The sequence below is a fragment of the Numida meleagris genome, chromosome 9 (genome assembly GCF_002078875.1).
Source record: "Numida meleagris isolate 19003 breed g44 Domestic line chromosome 9, NumMel1.0, whole genome shotgun sequence".
In the NCBI taxonomy this organism is placed as follows: Eukaryota; Metazoa; Chordata; class Aves; order Galliformes; family Numididae; genus Numida; species Numida meleagris.
In genome coordinates this window covers 4,292,558-4,308,530 of record NC_034417.1, presented here as the reverse complement: position 1 = coordinate 4,308,530, position 15,973 = coordinate 4,292,558, and the positions used below count along the sequence as shown (strand labels likewise).

The following is a 15,973-nucleotide window of genomic DNA, read 5'->3' as shown; positions in this document are numbered from 1 at the left end:
GTAATTTGCACCAGTAAGGAAAGCTGCGTGTTCTGTTTCCTTAAATAGGCGTTCGTCAATGATTAAACCCTCACGCGGAGCCAACGTCAGTCAGAAAACTGGTTGTGTTTCCAAAGGCTCAAGAGCAGACCCTGACAGTTAAACAATGTTCTCTACAACAAAATAACCAATTCTTCTCTCGTGGTCCACAAAGCAGCAAGATTCCATTTCACTGATGCTATGCAGCACCAGTCAGAATTAGAAGCTGAAATCACACCTTTCTATCTTAACAGTAAATACATCCTGCAGAAACGGCTCACAGGATTCAGGCCTGATATCCTGCCCATCTCCCTGCAGAAACGTGCACGTAAGGGCAGTAAAATTCTTGCTAGGTTCTGCTCTGTACTTTATTAACCACAGGAGATGGAACCCTACTGTCATGGCCTGATGACAGCACAAGCCAAGTGCTCCAGCTCCCACCGTCCCTGGGCCTTATTCACCTCTCTCCCTTACAAAGTACTCCCCATGTACCCCAAAGCCTCTGAATACCACCAGGTTGGACCTATCTTCCAGTCTGTCCCCGCTGGTTCCACGTAGGTGCGGTAACCTGTCCCACAGGTGTTGCTCCAGTGCAGAGCACTCGCTCACCCACTCAGCATCATTACTTCTTCTCTCCTGCCAGTCAACCCTGACGCTTCTCCCAGCCGAGACTCTCACAGGACTAAGATCTGTACCGAAGAGCTGCCAAAATGACTCGACTTCTTTGCAAACTTATAGTGCTCGAGCACAGAAACTGCACTCCCCCAGAAAGGATCCCACAGTTAACTCTGGCCTGCTTGCATCAACTAACAACGTGAGGTTCCCCCAGTCCTCAGTGCAGATGTGCATCAGTTAGTGAACGATTTTTAAAGGTCCATCCATCTACAAAACATTTACTCAACCTTCATGACTTCGGATGCTTCACCACTGCCTATTTTCTTAGAAACAGAGAGAAAAAAACATCTTTCCTCCCTGCCTGAAACCAGAAAGTTCCACTTCCTACCACGCAGCCCACTTCACTGACACCTCCAGCCCGTCTCTACGGTCCCTCCCGACCCACACCATTCTGTGACTCTGTGACCCTTCCCCAGCCCGCCTTGCTGGGCACGCATTGGTGTGCTGACAGCTGACCACAACGTGCGCTCACCCTGACCCATGTGAGGCCTGGGAGTCTGGGCTTCAGCATGCCAGCAGGCCCGCTCACAGAACATTACACTGCATTACAAAAAATACAGTGACTCACAATTCCTTTCGAACAGCATCAAATGGGGGTACCTCAACAACAACTGAAGAGGAATTAATAATCTTTTTCACTTCTACAAAACAAATAAAATCCCATTATTTTCCTTCAGACCGTAATATTCTGTACTCGAACTACAAAACAACCACAAAAGATCAGAAGACCCCAAAGATACCACTGCAGCACCAGGAAGAAGCACAGTACTCTGCTTGCCGACATATCTGGCGTCTGCCCCGCACACACCTGAGCTGCACTCCCCGCGCCTCCCGTCTATGTCTCCCCAGCAGCGCTGGGGGTCCACTGTTTCATGGCAGCCCGAGGTCACTTTGAGACATGTGACAACACACGTCCTCCCGCAGAACTCTGTCCAGCAAATTCAAGAAAGAACAAGAATCAACAAAGCTTTTTGGTGATATTAGGAAATTAAGTAGCACAAAATATGAATGAAATGTACCACACTAGTATTCTGGAAAAAGGACAAAGCCCTAAGTAACTCCATAATCAAGCCATTGTGAATTATACCTTAAAATCCCAAAGCTGGGCTCTGACAAGACTTTACATCAGTATGGAAATTGGTTTATGCGAAACTCCCAGAAGAACTGAAACAATTACTTCAAAGGTGAGTTGCTGAAAAGCAGCTCCTTGCTCCTCACGCCTCTGTCCAAACGCATGTGAAATGGTTATACAACTTAAAAAAAATAAATCAGTGGTGCTTTCTTTTCTCATTTGTTTACTGGGTTACACGGTTGAAGCCGGCTTGCAGGGGGTGGGCTGACAAGCCACGCTGCCCGTACATGTAAAATCCTAAGGGGCTGCTAACACGGCCACGTAGTTCTCACTTAAAAATACATTTTCTTTTGTTTTGCATGCAAGCATTTGAACCAACCCAATTACATCTTCCTGCTAAACACATTCAGCACAACTAATGATTAATGAGCACAGTGCTCGTCTTTTACCCGCACCGGCTCTCTTGGAGCAGAGAAGGAAGGCCACTAATTGAAAACCACTGCACTCCAAGTGCTGCACTGCTGTCGCCGTGCACTGCTGCTGCTCTCGCGAAGTGGGAGGAAAGGCAGCAGCCTCGCACCGACGCTGGCATTAACCTTCTTTTTCAAGGAGTTATTTCATGACAGGGAGAAACTTCGGAGAAGCTTTACTTGCACGATCCATGAAAATAATTTAAAAGGAAAAGATTTTGTTCTTCAGTTGGGCACTAAATTCAAGTGACAGCAGTAAGACTCTTCTGGATAACTACCAAAGAACACCTCGGTTAGATAAGACAGTTCCTGTTTTAAGACTATTATTTTTAAACAGAATTCTTACTTTAAAAACTGTGCAATGCAAAGTTATACTGCGGAGCCCGCTTTATTAGGGAGCGTGAAAACATGCCCTACACTTCTGATTTCTCGTTCAAAACTTCCTTTGCCTCTCCTCAGCCCGGCACCGTCCCCATTAAGGGCTGCGATCGGAAAGCGGAAAAAAAAGGTGAGGCTTAAAGTAATCGCCCGGCAGCTCCGCTTTCTCCTCTCGTTCCAAACCCTTTTCAACGCGAGCAGCTGCCCCTCAGGACGCCATTCCCGCCCCGCCGGCTGCCTCCGGGATGCTGCGCGGCGATCCCCCCGCGCCACAGGCACGGCTTCCCCGCACGGCTCCGCTTCACGCAGCTCCGGCCGCGCACCCGCAAGCCCTCGCGGCGCGCCGGCGGCTCTGCCCGCACCGCTCCCACCCGCGGCTCAGCGCCGCGCTCCGCTCCCGGGGCCGCGTGCCGCGCCGCTCGCAGGCCGCCCCGGGGGAAGCGCCGCGCCTCGAGCGAGCGAGCGCCGGCCCCGCCGCCCCGTTCGTTTCGTTTCCCCGCCGCGCCGTCCCGTTTCCCCGCCGCCCGGCACGGCGGCCCCGCGGGCTGCGCCTACCTTTCATCGCGGCGAGCACAAAACACATCATTTGTCAGGGGCGAAGCGGCGGGGAGCGCGGGGAGGCGGGGAGCGGAGGCGGGACGGGACGGGCCCTCGGCGCGAGCCGCCGCCGCCTCAGCAGCCGCCGCCGCCTGCCAGCGGAGAGCCGCGCCGCGCCGCCATCCCCCGGCCCATATGAGGCTCCATGTGACCCGCTGACAGCGCGCCAGCCCCGGCCCCCGCCTTGTTTACACCGCGCTCCCTCCCGGCGCCGAGGGGCGGCGCGGAGCACGGGGCGAGGCGGTCCCGCAGCGCCGCCCCGCGCGGCCCGGCCGGCAGGTGCACGGGGAGCCCGGCCCGGCGGCCCTGCCTTGCTTTCGCTTTTCCGCGGACCGCGGGGAAGCGGCGTTTTAAGCAGAAAATAACGGCGCAGAGCTCGGCGGCTCGGTGCTGACCGCGGAGGGCAGCGCTCGCGTTGCGGTGTGCGGCTCTGCACGCGTCTGCACCGCCCCGGGCTGCTCTGAGAGCCCCGCACCAAAACCCGCTCCCCAGAACCACAGCTCCGTGGAACCTGTGTTAGCAACAGCGGGATTTTTTCCAGTGCCCGTAGTAGCCGGTGGAGGGGCGTCACTAGCAAAGAAAACCCGGGGAAAGCGGCACTGCATTGTGAGACGCCTAGCAGCGGGCAGAACAGGGCACTTCCCAGCAACAAATCAGACCTGTATGCACATACAGAAAATACAACAAGGGAAAGCAGACCGGAGGAAGCACTGCAGCGTGTCACACGCAGACCTGTATCTAGAAAGGGCCTTTGTGAAACGACGACACCGAGTCAAGCCCTCTGTCACCGGCACTAATGGCTCACGCTCACCTACTGCCGTGAGGAGCTCTGAGAGCAATACAGTGTCACCCAGACACGGCCAGAAGCGGCCAGGCGTGCACTCAGCAGGGCAGTCCTTCAAGATGCTCTTTTAAGTCTTCCTTACTCAGAAAACACCAAGAGCTAACGTGGTGCAGCGGTATCAATTTAGCAAGGATTTGGAACTGAGTTCCGACCCGGTTCTGTTACCTGTGCTCACGCTGAGTGAGATGCGGCCCCGGCTGAGCTCGGTGCTGAGGGGAGCAGCGCAGAACACGTCGTGTGCCCCCCATGGGCCCGACCAAGGCTGAGGGTGCTGCTGGGAGCAGCTGGGCCTGCAACACGCTGCTGCAACTGCGGCCCTGCCGCATGCCCGGGCACGAGCTGCAGCACTGCTGTGACCGTGGCCCTGCCGTGTGCTTGGGAGTGAGCTGCAGCGCTGAAACCTGCAGCACGCACAAGAGAAAAGAACGGTGCCTTCATATGTGTAAGGCAGCGAGTGAGATCCCGTGAACGTTACACTCTGACACAGCAAGTAATGTCAGACCCGTAGCTTGAAAAATGTCACAGTCCATTAGCGGCAGTTGCCTCGTCAGACATTTAACCTTAAGGTACGCAGCATTACGTTATTACTGAGCTGCATTTAGTTCCAGTCCAGCTGCAATGAGAGCTGCGATCTGGGATGACATCCGATGCGCACGGCGCCAAGCGCAGCCCGCACACGCGGCCCGGCGTGCTGAGCAGACCCGGGCTGAGCAGACCCGCACACGCGGCCCGGCGGGCGGGGCGGGGCGGGCGGCGCTCGGGAGGCGTTGCCGGGCGGGGCGGCCGCAGGCGGAGGGCAACGCGGGGCCGCCCGGCGCTGTGCCGGCCCGAGGGCTCGCTGCGGCGCGGCAGTCCGTTTTAATCACGGTCACCGCTCGGGAGCTGTCAGCGCCGGACTGCCGAGCGCATCCCGTGCTACCTTATCGCGCACTGCTGTGCACTGCGCTGACGCAAACGGGGGGTACTCGCTGGGTGACCAGAAGCCTCTGTAGCAATGAGAGGGCAGCAAATGTTTCTAGCAAAATTCTGGGCCTGCTCTAGGCAAAAAGCGTTGCATTAGCGAGCAAGGGGAAACGCCGAGGATGGCCGTTATCAGGAGGCATTGGGGAAACAGCATTCAATTGGGCATTCTGAGCACAACGGAGACGGAATCTGAAAAGCTCTCCTCCTTCGCCTCTCCTTCAACGTGGCGAGCAAAGGAAAGCTTCACCTTCCAAGACCAACCAAAACCTCCTCATACCTACTCAACTCCACCGAAGGCATCCCCAAGGAGATGCGATGTAAATGCTGCTAACTGCAGAAGGATGCTGATGTTGCCCTAGCTTGGAGCATGAGCACTGCTGCAGCCTGCTGGGACACGTCTTGCATTCTGTATCATTAAGCTTAATTCAGGAAGAGTTCTGAGCCCTCCTTATCAATACAATTTGAATAATAAATACAGGGCGTAACCACCACCTTCCTCCCCTATATAGCATGGAGGAAAAGCACTCTTCAAAGAAAATGCGTCATGTAATAATCCCCTGCGCAAAGCAGGTAGAACCACACGGGGCAGTGCTGGAGCTGAAGCTGTCAAACCACTCCAGCCTACGTTTACTCACTGCTGTACTACTGTCGCAAACACTACTGCATGTAAATCCTCTTGCAGAGGAGGGGCTGCATGCAGTGCTTCTCCCAGGCAGAGAATTAATTTACTGGAAAAGACGTGGCACAAAAACACTTCAATAAATCAGCCAGGGTCTTCAGATTTTCAATTTTAGCAGGAAAACAGCTTTTTCGTTTTGTTAAAATCACCTAGAATTCAATTTCCCATGTATGTTTTTGCTTAAAAAATGGCTTCAGCTGCATCAGGATAAAGTTTCTGTTTTTTTTTCTTTTTTTCCTGAATTTTTCATATGCTTTTAATGAAATAAATTCTTTTAAATGTTTAGGAAATGCTGCATTGATTCAAATACATATTAGTGACAGTTAGAAATACTGAAGAATTTGTACGTACTTAGAACACCTATATAAATCAGAACACCTGCCAGCCTGTAACTAGCTCCTCTGAGGAGCTAAGCCCTGTCCAGGAAAGGTAACAGCACTCCGTCATGAACAGGACCAAGCGGGTGCTCACGGGTCCTGGCAGCGGGTGCAGCACTCAGCCCCCAGCCCCCACCAGGGATGCAGCTCCTGATGTACGCCAGTGTCCAGAGTGTACAACACACCACTCATCTCAAGCATCAGAGATCCGCACTGTTGCCTTTTGGGCTCCTTAGACACCAACAGTTACCCCACAGAGCCATGCAGGTGCAGAGGGCCATAACAGCCCAGCTTACCAAACACACCCAAAACTAAGTGCAGGAGGACCACTGCTCTAAATCTTCAAAATACAAAACACAACTCTGTTCTATTGATACTCACTTCTGAGTTTTGAAGGGGTTTCTAATTGCTATATACAACACCCACAGAAGGACTGCTCCCTAACACATTCCCCCCCTCTATATAGTGGTATTTTCATCTTCATTTGCTTCCAGCACTCCAAGCGCTTCACACTGTAGAAGATGAATTTAACTGAGGTTGTCCTCATTAAGCTGACTCTTTTTCATCTATTTAAAACTGCTACGATGCTGACCCTGCAGTCGTACCATTTTGCTTCAGACAAAATGCCTTCCCGAATTCTCGCTGAGGAGGTATGCCTTTGTGCAGTGTGTGCCTGCAGCTATATTTGTTAATCAAGCCATTTTATAAACTGCCCCTCAACTTCAATTAAATGCATCGCTGTTCACAACTGCTGAACTGGGTGCTGTGCTTTGTTCAATGGCTGCTACAGTTCTGAGCCTGGTGAAACAAAGTACAAAGTTGGCAAAATGTTCTGGATTCATCTGAATGAGAGCTAAGTCCAAACTCCTTGTCATTACCAGCTAGAGATACTGCTGGCAGTGGGGGACTGGAGCTATCTAGTAAACTATGCTGTTAACCAGTTTCCTCCGACCTTGGCATCCCTTGACAGGATATAACATTTGCTGCTTTTCAAAATGCAAGGAAACTTCAGTACACCTTGGAATTACAGTGACTGGCCATAATCTCATCTTTCTCATCATCTGCCACCACTTGCAAATGCCTCCACGATGAGACAAGACTGGCAAGAAACACATCCAGCTGGATTTAGGAACCTCCCCTTTTATCTGAGTACTCTCAAATGGAGTTCTGAAGTGACTAGTACTGGATTACTGATCACACTGCCATCACTGAGTCCCTGCTTGGTCTCAGAAAGATTCTCATCTATACGGTTTTGTGCTGACAAAGCTTTCTACACTGTCCTGAAGTTCACGTTAACAAAAAGCAGGAATTGTTTGCAAGTTGTTACAGAGTTCTTTTTCACATCTAATTTTACCTGGCTATTTTTGGCCAGTGTTGCTTGCCAAAAGCTGGAGCTACGTATTGTGTAGCATGTCCTTTCTGATGGGGACGACTCAACAGGCGGTGCAAACACTGCTGTTGAGATGGCTGTCAGTAGCACAAAAAAATAGCAAGACTTCAGTTATCTTCTGAGAAGCAATTGTCAGATCTTTGTTCAAGGATCATCATCAAATAATAATTTTTGTCATAAACAGGCTCTCCAAAGAAATGCCTTTCCCTGTAAACTGATCAAAAAGAACTGAGTTATCTTCAGCGTATTCTGAAATCTTCAAAAGTCCTTTTGCTCCTTTTCAGTTTGGTGCTTGGGCTTCAGGAGCACAGATACCATTTGCTCACTTAACAACTGATCATGGCACTGGTGACAAGTGAAAACAAGCACCTGGATGCAGAGATGCTGGCTGTCCCCCACCCCTGGAGGTGCTCAAGGCCAGGCTGGATGGGGCCCTGGGCAACCTATCTAGCACCTGACCTAGTGGGTGGCAACCCTGCCTGTGGCAGGCCAGCTGGAAGTAGATGATCTTTGAGGTTTCTTCCAACACAAGCCATTCTTTTGTTAGGTCAATTTCCCAAAACATAGCGCATACAGTCATTTGCAGAGGACTTGCAATGCTTACAGGGATGCCTCGTTTTCATCTATTCCCAGAAAAAAGGAAAATGAGAACTAAAAGGAAGGGTACAACCCTCTTGCTTTCCCCAGGACACGTATGACTGACCTGACCACATGCTTCAGCTCTTCAGCCAGTTACACACCACGGATAAGCAACAATTTTTTTTCCTGATGCATGCTGAACAAATATTTTTTGCTCTGTTTAAGTTTGGGGTTTCTCTTTCCACCTTCTTTTGCATCACTGGGGATGCCCAAGGTTGGAGAAAAGGTAGTGGTGAGCAGAGCGTGAGATGAAGCGGGAGATCTCTTTCTCAGATTCTTCCTCACCAAAGTGTCTGTCCAAATGCAGTGTCAGGAAGGAACTCTGTGGCTTTATTGCCTTTTCCTGATGAATGGTTCAACAGTCAGGATGATACGGGCGTATATACGCCAGTGAGTCCTCTGCCCCTGAACGTGCCCAGGGCACTAACAGCACTCTGGCCTCTTGTCTGCCTCTCTGCTCCTGGCACAAGCTCTAACCTCTTGACAAACAGAACGATTAAACTAGGCTCACATAATAACAACCAGAGAAATGTAATAGTCTATACTCTAAAGACAGCTAAAGAAAATTGTCAGTTCTGCCTGAAAGCTCTGGTAACAATGTTGAAGTCAGAGTTGCCAGAGAACAGAAGCAATCTCACTTAAGCAGCCAAGGGGTAAGGACAGCGATGCTTCAAATATTGCATTTGCCCTGTACTCATTTCCAGAGTTAGCAAAATTAACCGAAGCTAACCTGTAAGCGTGCCAACACTTACATTGCTTCAGGTCATGCCCAGTGTCAGCGTCTTACGCTATACAAGACCAGCAAGCAATTTGCTCCTATTTTCAACATATGATATGAGCTTTAGTGGAACAAATAAGCTATGCTGAGCATTCAGAGAACTAATATGGAAATGGTTTTTTCTTTCATGGAAAAGCAGAAGCATCTGTCCAGTCAAGCAAACTAAACAATGATTCTGTGTTATGAAATACTCTTTTTATAACTATTGACATTTCAGTCAGTAGTGCCACATGTCAATAGTGGTTTTATTGCTCACATTTAAAGTAGAGCTTCCAGGATAGGATTCATCCAAGTTGACACTGTCTGATCAGCAGCATATTTCCTGCTCCTGTGAGCATATACATTATTTATACAGCTTTGCACTGGAGAATACTTGCGCTAGTATGAGAAAAACTAGAAGATCCAGCTTTTTTTTCCACGTCTCAATACAAGATAGAAGCTTAGGTCCGCCCTAAGTTTTCAAGCCCCAGCTTACCTGGGTTCTAAGCTTGTCTGTCCCAATGCTCAAGCACTTAACAGACAGGTCGTAGGTACTGTGCACGGCACATCATATCCAGGTCCTCCTCAGGTCAGCGCTGAACTCAGAACATGAATACCGGCATGTCCAACCTTCCCTCTGATCATGCACTGCTAGATTGTTGCTATTCTCTCCCATTTCTCACTTGTTGGTTTTCTGCTGGTAGCTGGCAAACTGTTTTTATTTGCTTGGTTGTTTTTTTTTTTTTTTTTTTTTTTTTTTTTTTCAGATTAGGCACTAGCAGTAATAGGATGGGGGCTTGCTATTGTTCTAATGAAACTTAAGATCCACTCCAACAATGTTCACTCCAGAAGTTCTCCCCCATGACACCATTACATTCTTAATATTATCAAAGCAAATGCATTACTTATGATTGGGTTAGCGAAAAGCAATAAACAGATGTTTGTAGCTTTTAGGGCTTCAACTCTAAGGGTAATAAACACTGATGATAACTTTCAGAAGTTAACACAGCCTCAAATGATCATTCTTAAACCAACTACTGTGCATCTACTTACAGTGATAAATAAACTGAACAATGATGGTACAGATCCTGGGCATGAAATCCACACAGATAATTCCTTTGCATAATTATAATTATCTGACACGATCAAGTGACACTGTTGAAGGATATTAGTCTTTAGTAGAAGCAAAATAAGAAGATGATTCACTCACAAAGGAAGATAATTGAGAGGATTTTGTTTGTTTGTTTGATTTTTAACTAATATTCACCAAATTCTAAGGGGAACACCTGCACAGCACAATCTCTTGCGTCAAAAGGAGGGAGAGCAGTATTCTAAGCTGATGAATGTGATTACAAAGCAGAGCATATAGGGCAGATCACCTATAGGGAATGATCTATTGCTTCATATAAAACCTGGTTCTATAGCCTGCACGTGTATTAATTTAGCTCAAGTATTTTTTTTATCTTATTTAGAAAACTAAAACAGATCAAGTAATTAGAAACCTTCTCATTGCCTACCTTAGTAATTTGATATGAACTATGACCACTTACTTGATAACAGTCATTTTGAACTCATGATTTAAAACTCATTAGCATACCCCTGTCTCACAGAAAGGAATTCACCAAGTGTTTTTCACATAGACACATCATTTCCGATTATTTCAGTTCAATTTTAAAGGATCTTTGACAAGCCTACTGAAAGACTTGTCAAGGAACAGGGAAACATTATGACATTCTTTCCCCATATTCCATTCCAGAGCATGAAATATGAGGGGCATTTCTAATAGAATCAAGGCTAATTTAAGACATAGTTAATCTTTAAGGCTGCTGTAGCTGGAGGGGTTACCTCTAACACATGGCAGCTGTTCTTCAGCGCACATCTGTAATCAGGTTCTAACACATACCCTGGTTATTAAAACAGAGATTTATTGATTCCAAAGTAAATGTATTGCAAAGCACGTACTCTACCAGCTACAATAAAGCAGAGACACTTGAACTTCAATACTTTTTTTTAAAAAATGTCCAATAAATTATAAAAGGCAACTGGTGTTTTCAATCCTCCTATTCATTTTTAGCAGAAGAATAAAGAATCTCTCTCTATACAAATAGATATATATACATATATGATTGTTAACTTCCTCCCCAAAATAGTATTTTAGGTTTGCTTCTAAATAACTAATTTATTTGCTTTCTAGCGTGAGCAATTGAAATGGTGAACATCCATCACCAGAACTATTATACATGCATCTGTTAAACAAACCTATTAGCGTTATGCAATCCATACCACTTAGAAGTTGTAGGATGGTATAGGTAAAATGCACACAGTAGGCCCAACTCTGCCTCCTATACACATTTGAGGGAGTCACCTCCTCGAGAGAGCCCCCAGGGGCAGCCCCGTGGCCCTCCCTGCCCCCTGTGAGCTTTCAGGTGGGAAGGGAACCACTCTAAAGCCCCGCACACATTACATCTTTCTGCCTAACCTGCCCTGCTCTTTTGCTTTGTCTATAGAGAAGCTGGCCTTGCTATGCTGTGTGTTCAAAGCTATACAAAAGCACCGCATTGCATACTGGGCTTTTCCACTTAAGGACAGTAGTCTGCAAAGAGCAATACGCACAGTTTCACTGCGGGGAGTAAGTGCATTATTTTTGCCTTTGCAAACTCTAGCCCTTCCTCTTTAGTTGTCTAGTGATCCCAAGCTGAAAACATGCCAAAACACTGCAACAGAAACGCTTCATTGGTTTTGTCAAGTAAGAAAAAAATGTTTTCAAGCAGTCACCATTGTAAGCCTGCAAAGCATTAACAGTATTAAGAAGGAAGAAATACACTGGATTATTGCAAGATAAAATCAAAAGGAAAAATCTATAAAGCCTATTAAAAAGCTACATTCCCTGACACAAGAGTTAAAGCTTTGAGATTCATGCAGAATCAATGGTAGTGCCTCGGCAAAACAGGAAGCTTTCAGAAACTAAAAGAAGCAATGCAGAGAAAACAAAAGGTTCATACTATGTTCATACTATGTTATTGCAGGAAGTATGGAAAACGCTAGTGTTTTTTGAAATGTTTAATGGAAAATATTTTCCTTATTTTTCTCCTGGCTTCTAGCCTGTGTCTCTAAATATGGGTCCTTGATCGCTGTATCATTTAGCATGTTTTGTTCAAATAAAATTATGATAAAATAGTTTGAGGAGTGAGACTTGAGATCAGAAACTCGGCGCTGGAGCTTATAATCTGTTCTGTGAGGTGTCAGATGGTCTGCAGTGGAACATTTGGAGTGGAATTCAAATAGACCTGAGGTTATAAGAGTTATTCAACAGTGAGTTAATGAGAGAGCGCCTTTATAAAACGATGGACTACGGAGTGCTTTTATTTGAACCCTAGCTTCTTTGAAAAGCACTTACTATGGAAACCAAGTTCTGTGAAAAGACCCAAATGTGAGGGAAACCACAGGTGTGGTGTCTGAACCAGCTTTCTGACCAAGGAAACAAGAATTTTAAAGCCTAGTGGCAGGGGGTGATTGGATAGGAAGATAAAAATTCTTGTTCAACAAAAGCAATATCTGCTATCCTATCTTTAAGACTGCAGATTTTAGTGGTAAAGAGCAAGCTTCTACACTTCTTCTCTATATGCATTTCCCTAGCTCGAGAATATTTCATTAAAGATGATTTTCAAAAAGACCTGGCCATTTAAAGGTTTTTCTTTTCACTCATGATATGGATTTGTGGTCTCTGCTGATCATTTGCCTAGCTGACCTCCCTGCAGAGAAGTGCCGAAAACAACATTACAGAGACCAAAAAAAGCAGGTCCACCTAGGGATGTCAGGGAATGGAAAAACTCTGCCGTGAAGCGGCAAGAAGCCTCTGACTCCTCTCCAGGAAGCCAAAGACTTAAGGATTAAATTCCCATGGTCTAAAAGAATCATTTGGATCCTGGTGGATCGAGACATGGATTCTTGGAGTTGTGCTTACTAAAGTCTCCGCTCCTCAGCTAACACCGCTGTTTATACATGGAAAGTGTTTCCATGTGCTCTGTATCTGGAACACCTGCAAGGTGTTCATTTCCTTTATTCTCTGTATCTGCAAAAAGATCTTCATGCAGAAAGCTTCAGCAGGTACAAGGTCATAAAAGTGCACGAGTCATTTCTGCATTCTGTTAACAATTCTTAATATAAGGCTTTTCTGGGAAAAAAGAAAATAAAGACCATTTGAGGAAAAGTCTATTGGGTTTGTTCACCAGAAGTAGCTGGAAAGCAAAAGAAAATCTATGCTGCTTTGCAGCTTCTTGTCAACATGTGAATTGAAAATGTGCTGAGCTACGTACTTCATTATTATATGCCCACACCCAAAGGATGCACAGGGAGTGGAGATGAAGAGAACTACATGTTCCTTCTTCAAATTGCACCTATTATCTAATAAACTAGTAGAAACATTTCCCACAATTACAATATACATAAGTCTCAAAAGCTGTTTATTTGGCAACTTTGATGTATATACTTCATTAAAGTATTAAGTGGCATATCACCCCACTAGCTTATTGCAATGATTCAGGGCATGAAAACCAGAACTGGTTTTTGTCCACATCATAAACAGAGCCAGAAAGGAACACGGGCTGGCATTTTCTTGGTGAATTTAAGCAGCTTCAGAATCACTGTCTGTTTATCTGGGTGATACAGCTGAATGTGTTTGTCTTGCGTTACAGTGCTGGAAGTGAAGAAAACTGGATTTCATCCCACCACAACTATTGATCAATACAGCTGGCAGCTAAACTCAGATGAAGAAACTAGTTATCGTTGAGAATAGCAAAAATCAAAGGACTGGCAGACTGGACAAAGCTGGACCACAGAGTGTGTTATAAAAGTTAAAAAAAAAAAAATCAGATTGACTTTCAAGGTATATCGATTGCACATAGAAATTAGGAAGAAAAATACTGCAAAGAGCACAATGGCTTCACTAACTTGAATAACTCTTGCCCACCTTTATCAGGCCAAGCAAAAGCAAATGGCACCTTTTGGACTGCCATTTCATACCTGGTATCACTGCAAATCAAGCCTGCAAGCTGTCCATGTAGTTCAGAAACCACTTCCTCTTCCACGCGATTTGCAGAAGACTTCAGCGTGTGCTCAGAAACGGTTATTTCAGATTACATCTACAACGAGCTGCACCACAGGCCTAAAACTTGGGGTGTTCTGCACTTCACTGGGATAGTTTGGAGGAGGGCTCTCAAACGCATTTGGCAAGCAGAACTGCTAATTACATGCTGGTTTTACTGTGCTGATCAAGAACTGCCCAAAGCACTGTAACTGCTCAAACTATTTTGAAAGGAGCCTTGCTGTGCGAGCATGTAACAAATTATGTTAAAAAATATTCCATTTTTCCTTACAGCTGAAGCAGGGAAACCAAAACACAAGATATTCCTACCCATAAAAAAGCTAGAAGGGACCTTTATATATTTATCTTCTGTGGGTTATTTTTTTGGGTCAGAAATGACCACACTGCCAAAAGCATTGCACATCAGTGATTACCCAGTCCTATTTATAATTCCCATATGCCAAACAACTGTGACAGAAGGCTCACCATAAACTCTGGCGCTTTCCATTTATAAATAATACAGTTTGCCGAAATGATTCCGCAAATAGTAGTACTGCACATCTGCATTAACATCAGAAAACTGGTAAACAGGCATTACAGGCAGGTTCTCCGTTGCTGGGTTTTTTTAATACTTACAGCCAAGTTTGCAGTTTTTCTATGGCTACACTTAGCGCAGCTGGCCTGATTCAATCTGTGCATGTTTACTGGTATAATGTTACTATATTTACATTACTAGTGTATCCAAATATATTTTGGGGAGGGTAAAAACCTGAGGGAGTGGTGACTGAGTCAGGATCCCACATATTAGATTTCCATTTGGAATAGGTTTCCCAAGGTATCTAATTTCACTTGCAGCACTGTATGTCTGGGATCTCTCAATGTCAAATTGATGGAAAATATTATGTCTGTGTTTTAATCCAATTCCTAAAAGGCATTCACTTTATATGGTTATAAGTACTTGAGGAGAATATGCCAGCAGACATTTTGGTGTTGCCATACCAAAGAAACTATGCTAGATTTTCCACGATGGGCATAAATTCCTGTGGCTGCTGGGTCTTGGCTTTTTAAACTAATAACAATATACTGTTAGGAATCACAAAAGTGAAACATCATATATTTGAAATTCATTTCCTAAAGGCTTGTATGGATCAAAAGAAATCCCTGGATTAAGAATGAGCCCTGCAGGAATGAGGGAAAAGAAACACAAAATAACAGGAAATCTGTTGCTTTGACATGGTAAGAAGGAAAAAGAAATATCTAAAAAGAAGCCTCATTTGTTAACACTGAGCCCATGTACATAAGGAAGAAGCGCTGTGCTAGGAGGAAAAAAAGCAAAAGGTCTTTTCAGTGTAGGTGTAAGAGGACCACATTCACTCCTGATTATCTCCACTGTAATCACATTTCATGGTGGGAATTATTTTGCCTGTAAACCATCAGATCCAAATCTGATTCTGCAGACGCATGATTAGAAGCCGTGGAATGGGCACTGGCTTCTGTATCAGCTCCTTTCCAACCCAGGCCAGTGGAATGGATACAAGGGAGATAAATCACAAGGCAGAACTAGAGTACACCTGTTATTCCTCTGCGAAACAGATCACTGAGCTCTGGATCTAGATCTCAAAAAAGATCACTGAGAAAAACTGTTGATAAATCTAAACAAAGTGGAAAAACAGTACCTAATAGAAGATGTCACTAGGAAAAACATACATTCACGTAACAAGTTTCATTTGCAACTGCAAAATCATCTGGTTTGGGTGTATGGGCTTCAGACTACTGGCAGGGCAAGTAGTACAAGTTCAGATGTAGCTGTGATAGTTAGGTCCTTATCAGGCTATTCAGCAGCTCAGTGATCAGTCCAGACCTGTGGTTCCCAACAAAGACCACCCATTCTAAAACAGATGAAAGAACACTTCAGCCAAGGAGTTCTAGCTGCTGTTCAACTACCTGAGTGGCAACAACCAGCTTACACCACAATTACAGGCACAAAACCCAACAAACTTACTGTGTAAATGGACCACTCCCCTTGCCCCA

At 45.8% G+C, this 15,973-nt stretch overlaps 1 protein-coding gene across 5 annotated transcripts in view; it reads right to left on the bottom strand.

Annotated features, from left to right (window-relative positions):
• Positions 1-15,973, bottom strand: part of RORA (RAR related orphan receptor A) — a 519,796-nt gene that overhangs the window by 70,102 nt on the left and 433,721 nt on the right. The window contains exon 1 of one of the 5 annotated variants that reach the window (XM_021407613.1): positions 3,169-3,331. The exons of the other annotated variants lie outside the window; for them this stretch is intronic. Within the exon in view, the coding sequence (XP_021263288.1) occupies positions 3,169-3,199 (31 nt within the window). The 5' untranslated portion in view covers positions 3,200-3,331. Of the gene's footprint in view, positions 1-3,168; positions 3,332-15,973 lie in introns of those variants that run through there. 5 annotated transcript variants of the gene reach the window in all.